Consider the following 13481-nt stretch of genomic DNA (forward strand, 5'->3'; position numbering starts at 1 on the left):
CTTGCGTACATTTTTCATTGGCTCGTGACGCTCGTCCAATGAAATTCGTACACAACCCTTCGTTAGCGTGTTTAAATGCTAGCTGCATTCTCCTTGTGTTTGTTGCTCCTAGGTGGCAGCTGATTGGGAACTTGGGACTTTACCGATCTTTTTATCTACCTCATTATATTGTTGAGTCTAGTTTCGTAAAAAGCTACCTCGAATGAAATTTTCCCGTAATTCAGTGGCATATTGATTAAATTCGGTTCTTTTACTCCAGAAATAGTTTAATCAATAAGTCGGAGCTTTATTTATCGAGCAGCGGGTTGCAGCTGCCTTCCAGATCCCTTCCGGACTCGAGTCACTTTTCCGTTATCGGAGGAGAAGACTGCGAATAAAATGAAATCAGTTCAAAGTTGCTCATTTATATTTTACGAGTCCGATAATTCTCCAGAAAGCCAGAATGCGGATTCGACTCTTCATTTGGCTCCGATCTCGAGAAGTACAACGTCTAACTAACAAGTCGTATATCCGCGCATCAGCGAAACTGGCTTTTTTACTGTCCAACCGGAAGCGAACGTGGCCTAACGCCTCCTCGGATGACGGCTATGACTTCAACTCTCTCAACAACTCTTCTAATAAGCCCAACGATTCTATCGCTTTGACGTCGGACGACGCGACATGGATTCTCACCGCGAGTTTCGTCATCTTTACCATGCAGACTGGTTGGTACTCGACGTTCAGTCGATACAATTGCTAAATTCATTCTATTTCTTTGTCGCTGCGGTCCAGGCTTCGGACTTTTGGAGTCCGGGGCAGTCACCAAGAAGAACGAAGTCAACATTATGATGAAGAACGCGGTGGATGTTGTCCTCGGCGGAATAGGCTATTGGATGTACGGTTACGGACTTCAGGTATTTATGAATCTGTTCCATTGCGCCGAATCCCATTCGACCGAAACCAATCCCATTCGACCGAAAAAGCCGCACTTTGGTGGATTTAGGATTCGGTCTAATGGGATTGTCCCATTCGACCGAAAAACCCGCACTTTTCCGTGTTTAGGATTCGGTTTTATCCGTTTCAGCATCTGTCAGAACAGCATGCAGTGTTACCTAACCTACTCTAACCTAACAGACTTAAAAATATATTAAAACGCTTCCATCAAAAATCAAAAGGAGTAGAAAGAATTTTTTTTTTGCGTTCGCTCAATTGTAAATATTGCGTCGGTCGATTAGAAAAACACAAAATCCGCCTTTGGGCTAATTTCATCAAAAACATTGGCTGATTTCGGTCTAATGGGAATTCGATCGAATGGGATTCGGCGCAATGGGAAGATACCGTATTTATCTGCTGGATTTCAGTTATTGAAGCGAGTCTTCAATAACTGAAAACCGACTCATATTTCGATGATAGCCGGGTTTGATCCCAGCTTGTGGCACTGCGTGAAGACTCTTCCCGCATTGAGCACTTGAGCTTGCAAGTCCTTAAATGGGTTTTCCCCGGAGTTCTTCACATGTTGAGGTTAGCGGTAATAGTGAGTGTAGGGAGCTGTTGGCTCGCGTGGCACGAAGGGTTTTCCACCACTCTCCTAAGTATTCTAACTTCACCACCTGATTTAAAAAGGTATTAAAAGTCGCTAGATGACTATCACCATAAGTAACATAATAACGATAAGTATGACAATTAACGAGATTTACAACCAAACTTATTTTCATAGTTATTGCGTAATCAAGATGTTTTCTCTGCACAGAACCCTCTAGTGTCTAAAATACGTGAGACATCCGCTAAGCCGAAATATCTGGTTTCCGATAGATAGGCGGAATATTAGGCTAAAATGTTAAAAATTTAAAAAGTTTTTCTCGGCGCCACGAGCTCATGTTTTTTTTTATCACGCGTAATTCGCACGCGCTTCGAAACAAAGCCAACGCCACTAACGACTCCAGAACGTGCTCTCCGATATTAGGCTTAAATTTTTATCAAAACGTAGTCATCCAAAACGGTAAGTCGCGAGTCCAAGTCACAGCTTGAAGAGAGTATCAGTGCCGAAAAAAGGTTCGGTTAGAAAATTAGCATTAAAGCAATAGGAAGTGTCATACTTTTTGTTATTATGTTACTGAAGATTTAAAATATTTGGGTTGTTACTACGAGACCCAAATTTGGTTCAGTGGTAGAGCAGTCGCTTGGCAAGCAGGAGGGGCTGAGTTCAAAACCAACATGACGCTTTCGTAAATTGATAATAAAACTTATAACGTTAACATTTGGTGGAAACCCTGACATTTAACGTAACCCTTAGCGCTCTGTCCGTCCCAAAAATCAATAAATAGAAGTTGAAGAGTAGAAACCCCTTACATACACACCACAAACACAACGCGTACAGCCGTACAACACAAACACAACACGCACACACGTCGTAACACAAACACGCATTTGAATTACGGCGTTTTAAAAACATTAAACCCTTTTCCAAAATTCGGTTTGGAAAACCCTGGTACACGCACACATACACCCCAATAGACACGTGGATTGTAAAACCCCTCTTTGGGAATCCGAATAGTTCCCTCGGAGAGGTAAAAACAGCCTAAAATAAAACCCCATAGCCCGCAGTTTAGCCGAATTAAAAGAAAGAACAGTGAGTTAATTAAAAATAAAGCTAAATCTAAATTGGGAGTGAAATCTATAACTATAAGTCTTAAAGCTTGTCCTTTTATTTATTTATTTGCATGTCATGTTCCTAGAAACTACCACACCTTGGGCTCTTCGCGACAATGGACTCCGTCACGTCGTTAACTGTCTTGTGGAACCTTTTTATGGATTTACTAGCTTTAATACCCGTCTTCGTACGGGGTCTTAGTTTATAGAATTAGATCTGAATTGTACGTAAGAAAGGTAAACGCTGTAGCAAAAACGCATCACGCTTAGCAAAAATGGTAGCAAAAACGGTAGCAAAAACGAAACACGCGTAGCTTTGAAATTTTAACTCAATTTTCAGGGCCTGATTTCCAACCAAACGCTCCTAATTCCAAATACCTGACATGGTTATTAATTTAATTCAATTTTATTGTACTCGACTTTGGACTTTCGCCTCTTTGTTTCCCTTATCTATTTTTCCGGCTGGTCTCGGAGCGAGGGAGGGAGGGAGGGAGGGAGGGTCGGGGATGGCGATTGTGGCTCCCCCTATCTCCCGCGCCGGCCCTATGCTTCTCTTATCTCCTCCTTTGAGTTCCTAGCGCCCGTCCCGACCTTTAAACTTTTTTAACGGGTTAGTGTGAAATTCGTAGAAGGGGAGTTAGTGTCAAAGAAAGGGACTTCGTAGAAGGGGAGGTTTAGTTGGGATTTTTAAATAGTTCAGGACTTTTTGCTACGCGTGTTGCGTTTTTGCAACCGTTTTTGCTACGCGTGTTGCGTTTTTGCTACCGTTTTTGCTACGAGTGTTGCGTTTTTTCAACCGTTTTTGCTACGCGTGTTGCGTTTTTGCTACCATTTTTGCTAAGCGTGTTGCGTTTTTGCAACCGTTTTTGCTACGCGTGTGGCGTTTTTGCAACCGTTTTTGCTACGCGTGTTGCGTTTTTGCTACCGTTTTTGCTACGAGTGTTGCGTTTTTTCAACCGTTTTTGCTACGCGTGTTTCGTTTTTGCTACCATTTTTGCTAAGCGTGTTGCGTTTTTGCAACCGTTTTTGCTACGCGTGTTTCGTTTTTGCTACCATTTTTGCTAAGCGTGTTGCGTTTTTGCTACGAGTGTTGCGTTTTTGCAACCGTTTTTGCTACGCGTGTTGCGTTTTTGCTACCATTTTTGCTAAGCGTGATGCGTTTTTGCTACAGCGTTTACCTTTCTTACGTACAATTCAGATCTAATTCTATAAACTAAGACCCCGGACGAAGACGGGTATTAAAGCTAGTAAATCCATAAAAAGGTTCCACAAGACAGTTAACGACTTGACGGAGTCCATTGTCGCGAAGAGCCCAAGGTGTGGTAGTTTTCCACCCAAGGTGTGGTAGTTTTCCACCCAAGGTGTGGTAGTTTTCCACCCAAGGTGTGGTAGTTTTCCACCCAAGGTGTGGTAGTTTTCCACCCAAGGTGTGGTAGTTTTCCACCCAAGGTGTGGTAGTTTTCCACCCAAGGTGTGGTATTTTTACACCCAAGATATGGTAGTTTTACACCCAAGATATGGTAGTTTTCAACCCGAGGTGTGGTAGTTTTAAACCCAAGTTTTTTAACTCAAGCTGGGGTTACAAAAATTTCAACCCTAAGTCGAGTTGCATTTTTAACCTTTCGTGGGTTAATTCTAAACAACCCAAATTTTGGGCTGGGTAAATATATGACCCAGGTTTGCGTTGAATTAGAACTCATTTTGGGTTGAAAACAACCCAACCTTTTTTAAGAGTGTAGGGCCTCAGATATTAGCCTAGCTGAGTATAATTATTAGCTTCCCGCTTCGCAAAACAAGTGAGACTCCGTGGGGTCACCCTAATATTTCCAACGATTCCCAGTCAGTTCACTGTATTTCGAGTGGTTTTAATTTTGTCAGTACGGCGATGGACCAGGAACCAGTCCTTTTTGCGGAGTTGGTAAATTTCTCCTGGACTCCGACATGGAAAAGATGGGAACAGTGTTTACCACCTTTATCTTCCAACTGTCTTTCGCTACGACAGGTTCGTAATCTTATTTCTATCATTGTGGTATCATTCTTAGAAATTCTTTCTCCATTAGCCACGACCATCGTATCAGGTGCCATGGCGGAGCGCACCGATTTCAACGTAATTCTCAGAATTTTTAACTCTTTCGCCAATTAATCTAATTTGGCGTTAACTAATACGCGAAGTAGGCCTATTGCGTCTTTTCGTTTTTGAACACGATCACGTATTGCATCCCGGCTGGCTGGTTGTGGGGAGACCACGGATTCTTGAGGAAATTGGGAGTGCTGGATTTCGCCGGTTCGTCGGGAGTGCATCTTCTGGGAGGAGCGTCAGCCCTGGTCGCCTGTGTTCTGTTGAAGCCCAGGCTAAGGCGATACGACAACGGCAACGCTTCCTCGCAAATGGGGAACCCAACCAACGCCATGATCGGAACTTTTACCTTATGGTAATTTCATTCAGTAACAAAAACGCGTTCTAGTTTGTACCAGAAGTTTATAAGAAAGACCATCGGGGGAGGTGACTAGCTCCCTATTCCACCTGTGACCAAAGAAATCACTTCACGAGAACGGACTTACCATTAAAGGCCTAGTAACCGATCCACTGCTAGTCCATAGTATTTTACAACAATCGATATAGCCCTGTCATGACGCAAACATGGCGCCATCTCCAGATTCACCGTTGAAATGTTAATTAGAAAAGCTCGCTGCATCCAGAAACTGAAGTCTGCTAAATTGTCGTTCAGTCGGGTAGCAGAGTGGTTAGCACTTTCGCATCGCAGCGAGAGAAGCTGGGTTCGATCCCAGCTCGTGGCATTGCTAGAAAACTCAGAGCTACTTCTTCCAAGTTGAGTTTCCCCTTTCCATAAAAACGTGTAGAGGTTAACGGTAATAGTGAGTGTAGGTAACTATTATTATAATCTAGAAACATACGCCACAAAATGGTGGTTCAGTGAAGAATCTAGTAACTATCGCCTGCTAAATAGTGGTTCAGTGAAGAATCTAGTAACTATCGCCTGCTAAATAGTGGTTCAGTGAAGAATCTAGTAACTATCGCCTGCTAAAAAGTGGTTCAGTGAAGAATCTAGTAACTATCGCCTGCTAAATAGTGGTTCAGTGAAGAATCTAGTAACTATCGCCTGCTAAATAGTGGTTCAGTGAAGAATCTAGTAACTATCGCCTGCTAAATAGTGGTTCAGTGAAGAATCTAGAGTGGAATAGGCCTTTTTTTAAAGTAACATTGGTCTTATTGTGTTGATGTTGCTGCTGCGTCACGGGTGACGTATCGATGACGTTTTTCTACGGATGGGCCTAGACATAAGTGTAAATTTGACGAGGCACCCTGCTTTAAAGCCTAAACTGAACTGAACTTCTACGCATTTCGTGACGAATGAGCTAAATAAAAATAATTTCAGCAAGCGTAGCTTATTTTATATAAAAGCCTATTATAAACTTTCGACTACTAGGGTCTTCAATCAAAATCTATTAGGACTGGACATACAACGGGTGTAAAGCCTCTAGCTTTGACTATACTAAACGGATTACGTCACTGAACCACAATTTAACGAAGACTAGTCAGTTTCATCATAGGGTGTTTCAAAAGGTGATGCAAAATTTTTAACGAGTTGTAGGGGGTAAGTTGAGAAGTATGCCTGTTCTTTCCCATTTCCCTATGATAAGTTAAAAGAGCGCCAGAGAGCTTCAAAGTGTGGCCTGCTAGCCCCTGGAAGCAGGCTGCAAGTGCAGAGGCTGTTCGAAAAAAGTACAGTTAGATACTTCTCGAAAAGGGCTTTCTTATAAACTTCTGATTTCACTATAAGAATATAAACGGATATTTAAATGCAATAGGTGGGGATGGTTGGTGTTCAACTGCGGCAGTACGTTTGGAATATCCAACAACAAGTGGCATTACGCCGGAAGGTGAAATATGACGTCTCGGAAGTGTTCAAAGCGGGCCTAATTACCATTTTAATTCGGTTAACAGGGCCGCCGTCACTACAATCAATGCTTCCATCGGCGGTGGTTTAGTGGGAATATTTTACAGGTAGGCCATTTGCGAATTATACGAGGGGTCGGACATTCAAAGAAATCCCGTACACTTTCCAAGAAATCCGAATTACAGCCTGGATTTCTTCAAAATATTGAAATCTGTAAAGAAATCCAAAAATCCGACGATAAATCCTGAAATCCGACGATAGATTTGGAAATGTGACGAGAAATCCCGAAATCCATCGAAAAATCCTGAAATCCGACGAGAAATTTCGAAATTTCACGATAAATCTCGAAATCCGATAAAAAATCCTGAAATCCGACGAGAAATCTCGAAATCCCTGACAAAAGTTAATAAATCGTAAATCCAACAAGAAAACCCTGGATTTGAAAATCCCGTACACATTTTTGGTGAATGTCCGACCCTCGGAATGAATGAAATCATCGGTACACGCTAACGATTCCAATCACGCAGCCATTTCATAAAACACATGTTCCAAGTGAGCGACATCATGAACGCCGTTCTAGCAGCGCTGGTCGCCGTTACTGGTAAGCGTTTACCGCTTCAATAGAGCGATTCACAATTCGCTTTGAGTTAAACAAACATTTACTTCGATTTTAAAGCTTACTAAAATGCTTCTAAAAGCGCTTCTAGGTGGCAGCACCTTCCGGGAACTTAAAGATAAAGGCGAGTTGTCCGCGATCTATAATTAGCTTCCCGAAACCACGTGTTTAATAAGTTAATAATCACGTGATTTTGAAAAGCCAATCAAAGCGAGAAGTTCCCACTTTGCCACAGCTTGTAGGCTAGATTTTGATGCTTACTCAACTGGGTTTGATTTATTTGCAAACGACATCTATAGTGCGAGCGAATGCAACTAGACAGGAGCCGCCACTTGCTTTAATGCTTTTAGCAAGAGTGACATAATTACCAAAAGTGTGCCAGATCCTATTAACTACCACTGGGGTCCCTAGGCTTGCGCTTTAATAGGACTCCTCTGACCTTTGACCTTTATTCCGGCCTCTTAGGCTTGAGACTACTGATATTTTCAAATGCTAAAGGTTTGCTGAATTCTGCTATCGAGATAGAGCGCGTAAAAGGATAAACCCACATTATGGTTTGTTGTTTCTTGTTTTGTATTAATACGTAGATAGATGGCGGTAGCTTTTCCGTCTAGTGACAAAAACTCCATAAGCCTGCTAGCTTTCTCGAAGCTCTCACCAGGCGACACTGTTTCTACTTTCTAACTTCTTTCCCAACTTTTAATTCACGATTAACGCTCATATCAAAAACGATTCAATTGGCACACTTTTTATAATTATGTCACTTTTGAGCCAACGGATGACACCAGTGACGGGACGCAATAGGTGCTTAAATAAAACATATCTTCGAGAGCCAGGACCTGAAATTTACTGTTTATATAGTGCTTGTTGAAATAATGGCCACTTTTTCGTCGTATTTTTGCTAAGCCTTAATATGTCAAAAAGGCTACCTGGTTAAATGGAAACACTTGTTGCATACCGTACAGGTGAAAAATTTCCATGTTTTATCGAAGCGTCTATTACGCCTATCATTAGTTAAACTATTCGCATGTTCTGGTGGAGAGAATGACTCTACACCGTTATTATGGACTTTTCTACCTCGTACCCTAGATTCGAAATCAGAAAGCTTTCCGTTTGACGATTTGTAACGATTCGCTTACCCACTTCCGGCACGTGACCTCCGAAAAATCTCTCTCCATCGGTCACGGTATTCATAGTAATAGAAATGAGACTAGAAGCACGATTAGATTGTGGTGAGATGTACGAGTTAGAAGGCTAGAAGGTTTCCATGAGAGTGGAATCACCAGTATTCTTTGTGGGAGCACGCCATCTATTAAAAAAAAGTTAAAGTTTTAATTTTCTTTAATAGATGGTGCACTGCTGCGTAGATTAGTAGCGATTCCACTCACATGGCAGCCTTCTAGCTTGCCCGTTTTCCTCGGGATTACCGGATAGCGCAGTGGTTCTAGTCTCATTTCTATTTCTATGGCTGTATTGTCCTAAGACGGCCAGCTTTGATGACGCGCTGTTGCGCGAACAGCAGCGCGTCATCAAAGTTGGCCGTTATTAGACTGTGGGTATTAGCCTAGCTGTTTATTATTATTATTATTATTATTATTATTATTAATATTAATATTTTGATTTATTCCAAAACAAAACCACTTTGAACACTATTTTCGCAGCTGGTTCAGGATACTACACCGCCGTCGACTCTGTGATAGTCGGGATCCTTGGCGCCATCGTGGTTTGCCCCGTCCCCGCACTGCTGGACAGGGCCAAGATAGACGACCCAGTGGGGGCCGTGGCAGTCCACGCCGTTGGAGGCATTTGGGGAATGGTCGCGGTGGGGCTCTTCGCCAAAGACGATCACCTGCTGGACTTGACCAATGGTCGAAGGGGACTGTTTCGCGGTGGTGGTTTCTATCTGTTAGGCGTTCAGCTACTGGCTTGCGTCTGTATCAGTGCCTGGAGCATGTCCACCACCTTTATTCTCTTAAAAGTAATCTTAAGACTATCAGAAGGTCCCCGTAAGTAAAGGTCTACCATAGGAACCCATGTTAACGGCGTTGTCCATGCGATAAGAAAATTAACGTACGACGATAGGGCAGTAGCGCCATCTTCGTTTTTAAAATGTTATCTTACTTGGTAGAGCACAAGGTTCCTAGAAAAATCTCTTATGGGCAGAGCAGCCACGCTCGGGTTGATAAATGCCACACAAAACGCGTCTAAATCTCAAATTTTAAAAAGAAATATCTTCAGAAACAAGTTATCTTATTTCTAAAAGCCAGTTTTAGGTTTTGATGAATCATTTTGCAACGATAAGTGTTAGTTTTAAGTTTGAAAGTCACAGAAAGTGATAAAATTGTGAATAAGCCTTGGCTACGGTGCTAAGAGCTGGCGGCGGAGATTTCTCCCGCGTGGTTCCAAGTTTAAAAACGTTCGCGCACGCCTTCTGCGCATTCATCATGCAACGCGCGAAATTCATTTGGGGTAATGCCTAGTTGAGAACATAACCACTAGGAGGTGCGGATTTAGAATGCCTACCTCATAATAACGGGTATGTGATCGTCAAAAATGTGGCCCAGACCTTTGCTTATGGGGACCTTATGATAGGCTTGTAAAGTAATCTTAAGTTACCGCGTCTTGTAATAACCACGAATGTATTTATTTCTATAATGAATATCTAACTGCATTGAATAGTCTGCCGCGGGCTGAAGATGGCGCCACACTACACTATTGAGCTTTCTCAATTCGATTTAGTAACGGCACGCGACGCACGCGCAGAGGCCCGCGTTTACCTACAGTTTAGGAAGAATATTGTTACAGTTTGATATTCATGGTAGCAAAAGTGACATAATTTCCAAAAATGTGCCAATTCCTATACTTTACAATGCTAAAGATTCACTAAATGCTGCTATCGAGATAGAGCGCGTAGAAGGCTAGACTATATTGGACGACGCACCCACTTTCTGGTTTGTTTTTTTCCGGTTTGGGTATTAAAACGTAGATAGATGGCGGTAGGTTTTCCGTCGAGTGACAAAAATGAATAAGCCTGATAGCTTTTTCAGGCTCTTCCTTAGTTCTCGAATTATTTTCATTATAGTTTGTATATATATTCAAATATAATTTCTTAATAATGAGGTACGTGGTTTTAGATTTACGAAAGGCGTTCTAGTAGATATGAGAAATTAAAGCACTATCAATTTACAATGTGGCCAAAACTGGTACATTTGTACTTTTTCGGTACGATTTAAAATAACCAAGTACAAAAGTACATTTTTAAAAATTTAAGGAGAATTTTAGTACGTTTCAGAATTTTGGGAAATTTTCCTTTCAAAACCGTAAAATTATGAGAAAAACGACCTTTAAGAAGCTCCTGACTAGGTTAATTAGGCTTTTGAGACTCACATGTTCAAAGTTACCAAAATTTGAATTTGGTTATATCACATTTCAATTTAAAATTGAAACATTTTTGAGAAAAAATAAAGTTAAGCGCCATCTATTAAAACTTGTTGGCATTAAAAATATACAGAAATAGGTGGCGCTCTGTTTTTTATAGCAAAAGTACAAAAATTAAGTTTCCGTATTCTATAAAGGTACATTCAGAAAATACCTAGCGACAACACTGCTACCAAAGCGGGGATACTTTTAGAGGGATAATTCCTCAAAAAACCACTGTATTTCACACTACGTAAAACACGTGGTTAGAAAAATGAGGGGAGGGAACTATGTATTTCCGCAAATCCCTTTAAGACAGATGCCCATCCCTCCCAACTCTTACTTCGCCAGTAACATTCATTTGAAAACGCTTCAATTGGAACACTTTTTGTAATTACGTAACTTTTGATGGTAGATACATTCGAGTGACTAATTTCATTTTAACCACAGGTGATTAATTTGGTGTTCCCAATCCGAATGCCATTGGAAGAGGAGATTATGGGCGCGGATTTCATCGAGCACGACATTCACCACGAGGGTTACGATTACGAGGCCATGATGGCCGGTATCGAGAAGGAATACGGTATCGATATGAATCACCATCGACGTAAAAGACACCAAATCCCGTCCAGAGTGGAATTCGACGAATATCTGATCGAGAACTATCTAATCAAGATCAACCCGATAAACGCGATGATAAACACTCGAGTTTGCGCTCGATCGCGCCCCACGTCTTCGAGAATTGGCGACCGAAAGAAAGATACCAAACTCAACGAAGAATCTTGCATTATACTTTAAAGATATTATTGACTCTAGTCTTAAAACCTCAATACCATAGCGTCTTTCGTAGTTTGTAATTTCAAAAAGTAATATAATTAATCGTTTCGTAAAACAATTTTAAACACCATAAAATAAGAAGGTCAACACGGGGTCTTTTTCTGATAATAATAATCAGCTAGGCTAATACCCAAGGCACCACGCGCTCAGGTTTTCACAAAAGTGACGAGTTAAAATTGTTTTACAGCACCACTACTGACCTTTTCTCGGCGATAATTTGAAGCATTTTACAGTTATGTTATTGAAGAAGATATCACAAATTGTAACGCGACAGATCTGTACCGATTTATGGCGGTTTTATTGCTGTCGCTATTTCAATTACTTTTTAATCTGATTTCAACGAAAGTGATTGACCTAATACCTCCAACGAGACTGTCTGGAAAATTTTCGAGTGTTTATTGGCGTCAAGAAGAAGCATCTAAACGTGTTTCGAAAAAAAATCTAATTATTTTATTTAAGAGCTATCAATAAAGTTCTAAAGTAGGTGATAATTTCGTTCCGTAATACCCCTGTAAAACAAAAAGAGCCTAAGCCCCAATAGGAAATGGGGAAACGTCATGAAGATTAGATAAAGAAGGCCAACCCAGCCAGCTAGTGCCCATGAGATGTCGATTACGAAGCTAACTCATCAACTGACATTCATCCGCGTCACGCGCTTTATTTTCCCCGCTCAATGTTAAAACATTTATCGTTCTTTGTCAGGCTTCGGCGGATTTTCTAATAAAGTGGGCGTTTTTTTGAAGACCTCCAAAATAGCAAAAACCCTATTTTATTTTAAATTTCATATAATTCACGCACGAGTACCGAGGGAAATAGTATTAACATCGTCCTGGGAATGCAGAATACGGAATTGCAAAGACGAAAACACAGTTTCTTCTTGAGAATCGGACATGTCGTTACAACCGCTCGATGCGTCGCTACGTTATTCTCGTGCGGCTTAGCCGCTTTGATTGTGGGAACTCTCTGCTTCAAACGTGGTCAGGAAATTGACGAAACGGACGGCGACCACGTTCAAGACCCGCTGACCACCGCCGGTATTATCTTTTTGGCTATAGGAGCTGTCACGCTGTTGCAAGCCTTTATACTGGCAGCCATGTCTTGCAAGAATTGCGTCTTGGCGCCCAAAACGTTCGCGTCGGCAGCGACTACCACCGATTTCGGAAACGATGAGCCGGCGGTCAATGTAATGATCGTCGAGGAAGTAACTGATGGTATTTTTGTGATTGAACTCGGTGAATCGTACATAGATAACCCACCCCCTTATCCGGAAGAAGAACCACCACCACCTTATCCTGGGATTGTTTAGTTCGTATGAAGTTTTTAAGTTTTGTGGCTGTAATTGCAAATTTTAATCGCCCACAAGGATACGAATATAATCGAGGGAAGTATCTCTTTCCAGTAATTATTTTATAATGAAGTTTTAAATTTCATTCGGCGCCTTTAGAGTTCGAATTTAATTGATAGGAAAAGTTCAAAAACCCCGCCATTTATCGTAATGATAGCTACCTAGTTTCCGAAATGAAATTTGGAGGGCGCCACGTGTCCCGTAAAGGTAGTTTTCCGAGCAGACTACGGTGAAAGGTATATGTGGAATCCTTTTATCTCGCTTCCCGAAGACAATATAAACGTTAACGGAGCTTTTCTTATCAATGGGTAATTTTATTAAACATCTTGAGAAAACCTATCAGTGAGAAAGTTCCGTTTTGAATAGTTAGAAATGGATGGCTATGTACGAAAGTGTTGTTTTAAGAGTATAAAAGTTTAAAGTCCGAAGCCTTTGGGTTACCTCGCCGGTTTTTGTGGACTTTGTGGTTGGTTTCCCGCGCACCTATCATTCCGAAGACCGTCATTTGCCGAACATTTTTTAATTTTGTTATCCTAAAATTAATGAAAAAAAAATGCCAAATCACGGCGAAGATTCGGAAATGGGCAACGTGATCGACCGAAATGTTTTGGTCAGTGAAGCTGGAGGATGTTTGGCGAAAAAAGTACTTCGCTATCCAGGAATTTTCTGTTCCCTTCTGGGAGTTGGAGGTTTTGGGGGCAGTTTCTTCAGCCTTTCA

General features: G+C 41.4%; 1 protein-coding gene across 1 annotated transcript; it reads left to right on the forward strand.

Moving 5' to 3' along the window:
* The first annotated feature begins 442 nt into the window (after window positions 1-442).
* Window positions 443-11656, forward strand: LOC149925948 (putative ammonium transporter 3). Its single transcript, XM_090161829.1, has 10 exons — window positions 443-645; window positions 701-893; window positions 4507-4630; window positions 4689-4735; window positions 4804-5060; window positions 6460-6531; window positions 6596-6655; window positions 7076-7149; window positions 8826-9142; window positions 11032-11656. Exons 1-10 carry the CDS (start codon window positions 443-445, stop codon window positions 11377-11379), a joined length of 1695 nt encoding a protein of 564 aa, XP_090017955.1. The 3' UTR covers window positions 11380-11656.
* Window positions 11657-13481: the final 1825 nt, after the last annotated feature.

This window comes from Leiobunum rupestre, chromosome 10 (genome assembly GCF_980474605.1).
Source record: "Leiobunum rupestre chromosome 10, qqLeiRupe1.1.hap1, whole genome shotgun sequence".
NCBI lineage: Eukaryota > Metazoa > Arthropoda > Arachnida > Opiliones > Sclerosomatidae > Leiobunum > Leiobunum rupestre.